General features: G+C 40.4%; 1 protein-coding gene across 2 annotated transcripts in view; it reads left to right on the forward strand.

The window, feature by feature from the left end:
• svilb (supervillin b) overlaps positions 1-12,056 on the forward strand; it is a 49,731-nt gene that overhangs the window by 12,021 nt on the left and 25,654 nt on the right. Inside the window, exons 7-16 of one of the 2 annotated variants that reach the window (XM_016290803.1) lie at positions 1,521-1,604; positions 2,319-4,556; positions 5,234-5,404; positions 5,669-5,703; positions 5,851-5,915; positions 6,139-6,275; positions 6,756-6,851; positions 8,208-8,472; positions 8,682-8,768; positions 10,516-11,086. In XM_016290803.1, the coding sequence (XP_016146289.1) occupies positions 1,521-1,604; positions 2,319-4,556; positions 5,234-5,404; positions 5,669-5,703; positions 5,851-5,915; positions 6,139-6,275; positions 6,756-6,851; positions 8,208-8,472; positions 8,682-8,768; positions 10,516-11,086 (3,749 nt within the window). The remainder of the gene's footprint in view (positions 1-1,520; positions 1,605-2,318; positions 4,557-5,233; positions 5,405-5,668; positions 5,704-5,850; positions 5,916-6,138; positions 6,276-6,755; positions 6,852-8,207; positions 8,473-8,681; positions 8,769-10,515; positions 11,087-12,056) is intronic. The other variant, XM_016290804.1, reaches the window with a different exon arrangement.

A 12,056-nucleotide genomic window follows, 5' to 3' on the forward strand; every position in this document is an offset into this window, starting at 1 on the left:
CATTTCTCTGATCACAAATGCAGACAGGGTTTTATGTTTACACGGCACGATGCAACGCAACGCATAAAAAGACAATATAAGTCATTATAATCAGTAATTATGTCCCCACTGGATGCAACAAATGCCTCGTTTGTAATGGGTTTTAATGTTTTTGTCTCGTCGCTCCAGCCAGACAGGGCATTACAGTATGGTAAGGGGCGTAACATTTCCGTCTCACGCTTGAGGTATTCAACCAATCACAACACACTGGATAGCTGATTTCAGACCGATGAGCTTTGTAAAAATCGATGCGTTTCAAAAAGGCGGGGCATATAGGAGAAACAATAATGTACAGTATGTGGAAAATAATGTGTTTTTTAAACTTTAAACCGCATAAACACATTTCATTACACCAAATACACAAAATAATGTTATTTTTAGCAGCATCATATTACCCCTTTAACCTTTATTTGAAAGGAATGCTATTGAAGGCCTCAAAGTTAATGGGTACATGGATTATGGCTAAAGGAATGCATATTTACAAAGACTGATTTACAACAAATTCTCATAAGAAAAGAAAAGAGATTTTCATTCAGAAAATGAGAAATTCAAGATCTCAGCTCTTGCTTGCTTTTTGTAAATCATTCTATAAAGCAAGTAAAAGAAACAGGGTTAACAGTTGCCATCATCTATCTTCCAATGAAGTGGTGGAGCTCGGCAAGGACTAATGCTTTGTTTGTTGTTTTTTGCCTTACTCAGATAATGCGGAATCTCTTGAACATGCTCCTGGTAAAAATGTTGAATGGGCCAGCTTTTGTGTTTAGTCAGGTTCACAGTTATGCCAGAGAGCTGGTGAGCTGGGGTGAAATATGTTGAACTGTTCACTGGTCATCAGCAAGAATTTAACTCTGAAGCTCTGCTGAAAGATACTGCATGCCCCCTTACCTTCAAGGCTTAGTCTCCCCATAGTAGTGGAAGAGATATGCACATTATTTAGTATGACCGTAATTGGTTGTTTTCAGACATTCATAACATTTATCTTGAGATCAGTAGAGAACAGCAATATTTCAGACTAGGTGACTTGTATTTTCAGATTTATTGATTCACAGGTTGTGTATGTCATTGTGACTGTTTGAGATCCCTGCAATATTTTTTAAAGACATAACTTTATAACTTTTATATGCAAGTACAGGTGCATGTGTTCTATCTGAAGTGTTGCTGTACATAACTTGAGGCAAACCTTGAGGCGAAAGATGTCCATACTAATTAGATCATCATACTTAAATGAAGGCCTATAAGGCAGTAATGATGACGGAGACTAATTGAGGAACCATATATGAAACTAAATATCTATACAACAAGAAAGAGAGGAAACAGTCAGGAAAAGTGGACAGATGTTTTACAGTATTTGTGACATCACAATGGTCACCATCTACAATCTCATTGAGGATTGGTAAAGCTACAGGTGTGTTTTGTTCTAGTGCTGAATGTCATGATGATGTTACTGTGATAACTGGGGTCTGGGCCTCTGTGTTCTTTAGCTTGGCAGCTCTCTCTCAGAGTGAGTGGTCCCTCAGGAGAGACATGGACAGTGAAACACACTCACAAATCAACTGGCCATCCAGGTATCAGAGTGGGAGTGTAACCCTTTAAATTTCCCCTGTAGACCCGCTAACTCCATTTTCCAACATTTGACCTTATATCCTATGAAGTCAATGAAGACAAATATACATTTGCACACTTTCATCCCTTGACTTTCTCCATATGCAGTCATCGTAGAATTTGGCAAATAGTTCCCTTGTTAATCCCCCTCCTCTATCCACTTTGTTTTTATTAACCACTGACCTTTGCCCCTCACTAGAGACCAGCACCTAACAATGAACTTTGGCTTCATTCCTTTTCAGTTTTTCACCTCAAAAAAACATATAACAGGTGGAGCTTATTTGTGTGTCATGGAGTCACTGTTGGTTGAGAGGTTACTATTAAATGGTTACAAGTAACCATAAATGGTTACCAAGCCACTATTGCTTGTTAATGTTTTTATATTAGTCTATCAAAGGGTTGTAAATAAAAGGACTTTGCTTTCCAGCTGCTGAAGAAATTAATCTGAGAATGTTTATTTTTTCATATTTATTTCAGGCAAAAGCTAGCTGTAAATAATTAAAACATGCTATTGTAATATGAGGGAAATGGTGGTCCTTGTCCTTGATCTGTGGGGCAAAAATGTTTAATCTATCATTATCTTTATTGATTTTGATGACACTTTCTCTCAGGATGATAGTAGGTCATGTTTCTGAATTGGATGAATGTTAATGCCTCTCTTTCCTCCCTTCATTAAGAATACGAGTAAGAGAGAGACAAACAAGGGAGGACATCTCGGGAAGGGGTACTGATTCAGGGCCAGATGCATCCTCTGTCAGACGTAATCCAACAGTTGCCCCTCCATATTTAGCTCCACGACCTCAATCTGCAAACCAACCACGAACACAGAGCTCCGAAACCCCAATTCAACAACCACATCAGGGAGCGGAGACCCGTCAACAAAGGGCACATAGTGTGGAGCGGCCACGATTCCAGCGTACTCACAGTATGGATTCACCTGCCTTTCAACACATAGCTTCAAGTGAAATTGGAAATCATCAGCGTGCCCAAAGCACAGAGCCCCCAAACTATGAACAAAGTCCTGGTATACACCCTAGCACCATGGGTCATCAGCCTGGATTTAGGCAAATCAAGCAATCCCTACCAAGGCGAGATGGTCAAGATGTTCAAGAACCATCACAAATGCACAGACATTCCCAACAACCACACCCAGCATACAAAAATCTCCAGCAGTCATCACCTGGTCCCAGAGTTGCCCCACCACATGTACACAGGTATCGGGCTATCCTTCAACCAGTGCCTTTGGATCGGGATACTTGCCAAACAGCTCAAGCACATGCACCTACTCAGAAGCCTCTACATGAACATGAACACACCTTGCATTCACGTCTGTCACATGGCCATTATGGTCACAGCCAACCTCTGCAGTATGGTTCAGTCCAGGCACTACCTCCAGCATATGGACAAATTGTTCACTCAGCTCTTTCCTATACACCTAGCCCTCTATGCCCACCTTCAAATGCTCATGCAGCTTACTCTGTTCCTGGACCTTCACTTGGTAAGTCTGAGATACTGGACCCCAAAGGACGCTTGGCCGCACCTGGTTCGACATCTGCTGACAAAGAGGATGAAGAGACTAGACAGAGGGCTAGTGCTGATCACATTCAGACCATTCACAGAGAAGGTCGATCAGCATCCAGAAAGGATCCAGCCTCAGAAGGGTTACTTAGGAGCAGAAAGGCTGTGCTACCCTCAGAGATCCGCCGCCGGCAAAAGAGTGTGGATGATCCCATGCGTGGACAAACTGATGAAGGTTTGGAAATTCGGAGAATCAGAAGGATCAGCCAGTTAGAGGAAATGGAGGGGAGAGGTGGAAGAAAGTTGCACCAGTTGGAAGAAAGAGAAGGGCCTAATGGAAGAGGAATTGCTCAGATGGAGGAGGGAACAATAACAGTTGAAAAGGTAATATGTCTAATAAAAGACAAAGAACAGCATGATGACCGAAGAACCAGTCGATCTGAAGAAAGACAGGTAGATAATGGCACAAAGAATAGTTTCACAGGTGAAGATGTGGTACGTGGTATAAGGAAGATTGGGCAAAGAGAAGAAAGCAATCAAGGGGAGCAATCAAAATTAAAAATTAAAAAAGAGGAGGGTCAAGATAATTGGAGCACTAACCGGTTTGAGTGGATGGGACAAAGAGGTGTCAGGAAGTTTGACGAATTCAAAGAAAGAGAATGGGAAATTGATCGGAGACAAGGCCAAATTGTACAGTCTGTTGAACCACTGGTACAGGGGGATAAGAAAACCAGTCAAGAGGTAGAGGAGCAGCAAGAAGGCCAAAGGTTGCTGCAAAAGGAAGTGGCAGAAGGACATGGTAGAAGACGACGGATCAATCTGTCAGAGAATGAAGAAGGGCATGTCAGACGAAGAAGGATAAGCCAATCAGAAGATGATTGGGATGGACGTAGGGTACGTAAAATTGGCCCCTTGAATGAATGGGAAGTGCAAGGAGTGCATAGAATGGGCCAGCCAGATGATAATTTTGAAAGACATGAGAAAGGAAAGCAGAGGATAAACGCACACCTACCTGAAGAAATGGACACAGCTCCCACACAGCTAACCAATGAGCAGCATTTTCCACACCATAGGGTGGGGGATGTTGGAGGGTACTTGCAGAAAGGTTCCTCCCTCCCACAAGCTCAACATCGAGTGAGTCAGGATGCAGGTGACCTCAGGCCAAAGGTGCGAATCCGCTCTATGTCAGATATTGGAGTAACTCAACGGTCTGCTGCATTGAGAAGTCTGGAGTGTGCTGCCAGTCGAGAGTCTGCAATGGTGATGGGTACAGGGTTTCATACTAGAGAACCGAGTGGTGTGGCCAATGGTGAAATGGGCACCTTGGACACAAGAGTCTCTGTGGCAAAGCTGAGACATTCCTACCTGGAGAATGCTTCTGGAAGCAGACCAGAGCTGTATGTGAACTGGCATGTCATCATGCTAAATCAAAGCTTTACCAAAGATGATGATTAAACCCACTAACCTCTAAGTAATAATCCCTACTTTTGTATGTAAAATTCTATTAATAATAATAATATGTTATTATTATTATTATTAATATAATAATCATATGCAAGCATGTGTGTGCTGCTGTTCAATCAGAGGTTTAATCTAATTGCTGAAACTTTGCCACTCAGCATATAAGCAACTAAGTCTGAAAAGAGGTGTGTTGGCATTGACTAATAGCTTCAACAGTGACTTCCTATTTAAATCGCTTAATCTATACTTAATTTAAATCTATTTTAGCATCTCCTCTAACTGTATGGACATCAGGACAAGATTTTGTAGATTTCCAGGCGTGCAAACTGTTTGATCTTAACCTTGCATTGGTATTGTGCAAATAAATTTGTCTTCATCAAATGCATGATTATTATTGTGAATAAAATGTATTGTGTGATTTGATGATGTATTAATTCATTTGTTGATGTGTTGCTGAGTTTAGATTTAGAGTCATTCTAGAGCCCCTAAAGTGCCTTGAGACTTTTGTGTCTTAGGGATTTTTTTCTGCAAATGTTGCTTTAGAGGCTCCATACTAAACTAATTCTACAAAAAAGTTGTCTTTTGTTAATACAATCTTTCCTGTCTAACAAAGGGAGTCTAAAGGAGACCAGGTTCCCACAGAGAGTGATCCAGTTGCCAGCAGTGACCGCGAGAGAGGAGCACGTCGACCCAGACGTTACATTTGCCCTGGTGATGACAGGAAGTCATCTGAGAGGTTTAGAACCCAGCCAATTACATCAGCTGAAAGGCTGGAGTCTGATAGGTACAGTGAAACAGGAAGTCGGGGGTTACACTGAAACTACCATTTTTTATCATTGGTTGTAAATTGTCACTGTTTTTTGTGCTCTGGTATTCCGCAGTCTTTTAATAAATATACTTCTTATCTGAATTTTGATATGAAAGCATTTTTAGAAATTTGCTTTAGTTCTGGCTAAGTAGTTAATTTTTCTTTTCTTTAGTCATCATACCACAACAACTGAATCATCAGGGTCAAATATTTTTGTTCTTTTTGTACTTTTATCTTTAGGTCCTGTATTAGTCCAGAGCTTCATCATGCAGAATGTGAGTCAAAATTTAAACGATATCAAACAAACTGTTGTACCAAATATCCTCAGCGGTGATTTGGTCATAGTCATGCTTTTACACTACAGTTCTATAAACAAAGTTAATATTGAGTAACTCATGTTTAATCCTATTTTTTTTGTCCAGTGGATGAGGAAAAAATGGATGAACGAGCTAAAATGAGCGTGGCAGCCAAGAGGTCTCTTTTCAGGGTATCAAATCTCTGTAGCATACACAACTTAAATATATATATATATATATATATATATATATATATATATTAGAAATATCACATGAACCTAATGCTTACAAACACATATGTACTCAATATATATAGCATAAAAGAGTCAATAAATTTAGTAAGTTAATGTAGTTAATATTACCATTGTATACATAACCAGACTTTTTTTTACCTCTCCTGGTCCTGTCTTGCAGGAGCTGGAGAAGACTTCAGAGGGAGGTGTCCTCAAACCTCGATCACGCAATGCTGCGGTTGAGCGGAGACTCAGACGTGTGCAGGATCGGTCACGGACACAGCCGGTCACGTCAGAGGAAGTTGTCATTGCTGCTACGTAAGTCACTTTTTGTGATGTAAAGGATCTAGTTTCATATCATTAAATCACTTCCCTGCAATTTTTCAAGAAATAGTTTGGCAAGAAGTGACAAAATCTGTTGACTTCATGTTGTCATCTTTCCTGTGGAACACAAAAAGAATTCTGAAGAAGTAAGAATTATCAACAAATAACAACATGAATTTCGTGTTGTATTTGTAAAACTCCATAAAGCCGGTACAACACTACTTTTAGTGTTTTTATGTCATGTTTGGAGCTTGTGGTCCAGACTTTTTATTGTGGGTGAATTATTCCTTTAAAAAGATATACTCATCATTGACTACTCGCATTCCCATAATCACTTGTTTGATGCTGAATGACTCATTGCTTTAAAATTTTACTTTGACCCTGATGTTTCTATGATTTGTTCTACACCCCTACTTTTGAACTGATTCTTGTTCACTTCACTCTACATTCTTTTTGTTATGTCCTCTTCTAAAGTTCCCCCGCTCCCCCTTCCCAAGTCATCACTATTCAAACCACTGCTCCCAGAATCCCCGGTCCCGCTGTAGTCAGCACATCCATGACTAGTTTCAGGTATCATTTGAATGCTTCATTTTATTTTGTATGCGTTATTGTGTATAAATGAGTATATACTGTAGGCCTTGTCGTCTTGAGCTGTATGTTGTTTCTTAATTTGTTCATTGCTTGACTTGGACTTTTAATGGAAACAGAACGGTCTGTTCTTCGACAGCGTGATTGCATATTAATAGAGCATTCAGACCATACTTAGAAGAAAGAGACCAACTACCCAGTTCATTCATTGACTAGTGCATTGGATTAATCAGTTCTCAAAATGTTGCACATCTCAGTGGGAATGTTCATGTGCCAGTGCACCATCTGCTGGTGGATTTGTCATTCATGCGCTGTTGTAAATTGTTGTTGGAAGTGTGAAAAGAGAATGTCTGGCATGCAATTATGAGGTTATGCAGTTCCTGTATTTTGAAATGTGAGCAAGTGCCTGTTTGTATGAAAAAGTAAGAGTATATTAATGTGTGTGAGCATGTGCAGATGTTTTGGGTGTCTACATCAGCACGTGGTCACCCAGATTAGCTGTAAATAGTCACATGCTAAGTAGCAAAACACATTTGGCATTCTCTGTGTGCTTTGAAATGTCAGAGGTGTCACTCGTCTGTCAACAACTTTACAAGAGTGACAGAGGGTGAGAGATTTACTTAAACTAGAAAGGAAAAGAGATTGCAAATCAATGAAATTAAATTAAGTACAAGAGCACAACACCAATGCATGTGAGTCCTATGTCTGGACATGAACTGGACTGGAACATTGGCCAGGCAGTAAGTTGAACTCCGTTTGTTTTACACAATCTTATTGATACAATAGACCCTCACTGATTCAGTCTACTTATAACATAGTTGCCATCTCATAGCTAATGATTTAGTGCTAAATTTCTTTTTTTCTTTTTTTGTGAACTTTAACACAATAACAAACAAACAACACTCCTTCATGGGTACAAACATAAATATTTTTCCAAAGTATAACACAAATTGTGAAAGTAATTTCGTTCTGGTCAACCGGTAACAGTATACGTAAATATTTGTTACTATCTCTATACAGCTATGTAGTATAATTAGTTGTTTTTTTTATTGGTTTTAAAAGAATAATATAACACATTTCTTTAAAAGTGACATTCCCCAGCATTGTCATTTATGATTGTCATGTTCTTAATTGGCTGACTGTATAAAATGTGTCATATTGCTCTCACAGGTCTGATTAGGTCTGACTAATGAACAAACTGGATTACTTACCGGGATATTCACTGGGATACTTACCATAAAGATTTATTTTGTGAAGTTTTGTTAACAGCCGGACTGGTCTCAATCACTCTGTGTGCAGTACTTTATTATAGCATAACAACTTGTAATTCTCCTCCAGTCTGCAGGCATCATCAGCACATGGATCGACCCACCATGAGCAGGAGAAAGAAGATGTTTCAAAGGAGGCGGTTCTGGGAGAAGAGGACTTGGGGCCTGAGGGGCCGGACTTGTCAACACTAAGCCTTTCTGAGAAGATGGCATTATTCAGTCGCTTGTCACAACCCTCTGGCCAATCAGCAAACGGACCCCGCCCTGACACACGCCAGCGTAGAGTCAACGCCCGCTTTCAGACTCAACCTATCACCCAGGGCGAGGTTGATCAGGTAAGGCATCCCTCTTTTTACCTGTGTGCTAGTTCACAAATAAGAAGATTCATTGTGATTTCTGTATTTAGAGACATTTAATTTCATTACATTTCAGTTTGGTGCCACTCGTGGCCTAGAAAATTTGCTGTTCACCTTTAGATAGACATTGTTAAAGAGAGATCATTTAGCCATTGTAGTTGACTCCAAAGACATTGTGCCATTCACAGGAGCTTACAAAAGACGTAGATCCATCCAGTCTCACAGATCAACCCGCTGTGACTAATGATTCTGTTGGCCCCCCTCAGAGTGAGCAAGTAAGACACTCTGGACTGAGGCTTTTGATTGGCTGGTCAGTGAGATATTTGCCTTGGCAGCAGCTGCTGATTGGTTAATTGCAGAGACCCCAACAACAATGCATTTCCAACTGGATTTTGCTACTGCACAGTTGCATTATAACAGCTTTGGTTTACGTTTTCATTACTTGACCGGTTTAATTTCTTATCCAAGTAACTGCATTTCACTGTGTTAAATTATTAAAGGGACAGTTCACCCCAAAATGAAAATTGGCATTTACTCATGTTTTTCCAAACGTTTTTTTTTTCAGTGAACGGGTTGTTCGGCAGAATGTTCATGCTGATGTTTCTTTGTACAGCAAAAGTATATGGAAAACAAGGGCTGTAAGGCTCCAAAATGTGGTCTTTTCCTCACACAAAACTACATGGCTTCAGATGATTTGGAATATAGCAAAAGCTCCTGTGAAAAGGGAGTAGGCCTACACTTAACTGCATTGTAGTGTACTTCAAATCTTGAAATTATATATTTTTTAAAAACTGTACTTGCAGATAATAATAATATTATTGAAATAAAAGGCCACTTAAAGGGTTAGTTCCCCCAAAAATGAAAATTAGGCTGTGTTTCACTCACCCCGAGGCATCCTAGGTGTATATGACTTTCTTCTTTCAGACGAATCCAGTCGGAGTTATATTAAAAATTGTCCTGGCTATTCCAAGCTCTATCATTGCAGTCAGCTGGTGTTGTAGTGCTTCAGTCCAAAAGAAGTGAAATAAAAAGCGCCCATTCATAAAAAAAAAGTGTCTCACACAGCTCCAGGGGGTGAACAAAGTGAACTCATACGTCATCCTCCCGGAGCTGCTTCCGTGTACAACTGTTGGCGCAAGCTAGATTAAAGTGATTATTACGTTTTGAATATGGATATCTTTCTTACAAAAACGCATCGATTCGCTACAGGAGGCCTTTGTTCACCCCCCGGAGCTGTGTGAGACACTTTTTTTATTTTTTATGAATGGGCGCTTTTTATTTCACTTCTTTTGGACTGAAGCACTACATTTCAAAAATTCTCTTAAGTTCAACTAATTACATTTAATATGAATTTTAATTATAATAAATGTTCATAATTTTGCAAATAACATGCAATTAAGTGTGTGAAAACGTTATATTCAGTTCACACTAGAGTATGTTCTTGTAAAGCATATTATTTCAATAATAAGTACTTTTTTTTAAAGTATGCTAAAATTTACTTGATTTATCACAAGGAACATGTCACATGAGTAACTTTTATGAAGTGCTTTTTTTGAAGCTGAACAGACCCATTCACTTAGACTGATGGGGGTAAAAAGCAGCCAGGACATTCTGCACAATAACTCCTTTTATATTCCACTGAAAAAAATATGATTTTTAGAGGTTTGGAAAGAAATGATGACCAAACATAATTTTCTTGGTGAACTATTTCTTTAAATTGGCAAATGTGTGCATGCTTTGGGAGAAAATCAGCTATTGGACAGTTTTTTTCAAGAAAGTGGGATTAGAATTGTGTTTTAAATAGACCTTGATGATGATGATGATGATTAGTGGTGTAAAACAAAAAATCAGGTTTGTTGCATGTCTGAGAAGTTTACTGATGAGATTGTTTGGTATGCAAAGCACATCCGATCTCTGCAAGCTGCCATTGAATCATGTGTCCTGCATATGACCTCTTACCTCTTTGGGCTCTGTAAATGTGAACGCCATCTGAAAATATAATTATTCTCTCTTTCTCTCCAGCTGCAAAATGGAAGCATGAAGTTGGAGCCTCTTTCTGCATCACTGGTCCTCTCTGTTACCGCGGTCACCGCCCAGGCCTCTGTTGCCACGGTGACGAGTGCTTCCCCATCAATGACCGCAGATGTTCGCGTGGGGATCTCCGTGGCTCCACCCACCACTCAGGCCTCACCCAATCAGGCGGTCTCTGCTCAGCTTCCGGCCTATGAGAAAGGAGTTCGATACTTCAGTCTTACAGAGAGTGGGGAAAAACCCACACCTGATGTTCAGTCCCCACCCCCTGCAGAGCAGCCCAGCCAATCGGTGTACGGCAAGGGTGTGGCTGACGAGAGTGGGCGGAGGGGAAGACTAGGGTATTTGGGCAGAGAGGAGAGAGACACAGAGCTCCCCAGTGTGACTTCCCTTCCGCGCACACATGCACTCAGACACACACCCCCTCACGGCAGGGGAAACGCAGAGCTGAGCGGCCCTCGGGAGAGGGAAAAAGAGAGTACACCAGTCTCGCAGGGAGGCTACCTCTCTCCAGACGCCCATCAGACGGCAAGAGGAAGCTGTACCAGAACCATCGTCTCAGGTAAGGATAGATGGAATGAAAAAGAAAAGGGGTTTAGATGGTGTGCAAACCAATCAACTGTGTCTATTGTCTCTGTTCACAAAATCACACACATGCTGCACGTCTGCACTGATTGGGTTAACCGGCCTCCAGCCTACATGCTGCTCGATTCAAATGTGATTACCATAATTTATCATACATCAAGCATGCTGCTTGATGTATGAGACTGCTTTGTCTGTCACGTAAAACTAATGATGCTGAAATGAATTGGGCTGAAGTGGCACCGTGGCTTTTGTTTGCGCTCCCCGACAAAGCTGTTACTATCCATTTGCTTGGAAGCAATAGGCGTGTGTGTGAATTGTTACGTAGTAAAGAGGGAAATGAATGAAAGACGGGAGCAGTAAGATGGCTGGAAGTGTGTCTCAGCGCACACTGATACAGACATGCTCTCACCCTGCAGGAAAAAAAACACAGCGGGTTATAAGGTTCACGTCTGCCACATGTTAAAGGACAGCCATGATAGCAGAATGCGACAGTGGCTTTCACAGGATAAAGGGTGTTTTTGATGTGCATGTGTGTGTTTTGTGTGTCAGTGGTGGTTTAGGCTGCTGTCTGTTCATTTGTCAGATATTGATTGGGCTCTGTGATAAACATGACTGTGTGTGTGTGTGTGTGTGTGTCATGCATTTCTAGATTTTGTTTTTGTCTGTATCTAGTGCATTGAGTAGCTGTGGCTACACACATGTTTGTCTATTATTAACTGAATGGATTGATGTAAATATTTGAATGGTGTGTTAGTGTTGAGCTGTTTTTGATTGCATCTGATTTGATTAGTACTGATATAATGCCTCTGGTTATAGGTTTAGTCTCATGAATCCTGTCAATTTTGTAAGGTCCAGTTCATAATCCCCCCCCCCCCCCAACCCCCCAAAAAAAAAAAAATTTTTTTTTTTTTTTTTTTTTTTGTCATTCTACTTGTTTTCTTTTTTAA

This window comes from Sinocyclocheilus grahami, unplaced genomic scaffold (genome assembly GCF_001515645.1).
Source record: "Sinocyclocheilus grahami isolate Dianchi unplaced genomic scaffold, SAMN03320097.WGS_v1.1 scaffold263.1, whole genome shotgun sequence".
Lineage (NCBI taxonomy): Eukaryota > Metazoa > Chordata > Actinopteri > Cypriniformes > Cyprinidae > Sinocyclocheilus > Sinocyclocheilus grahami.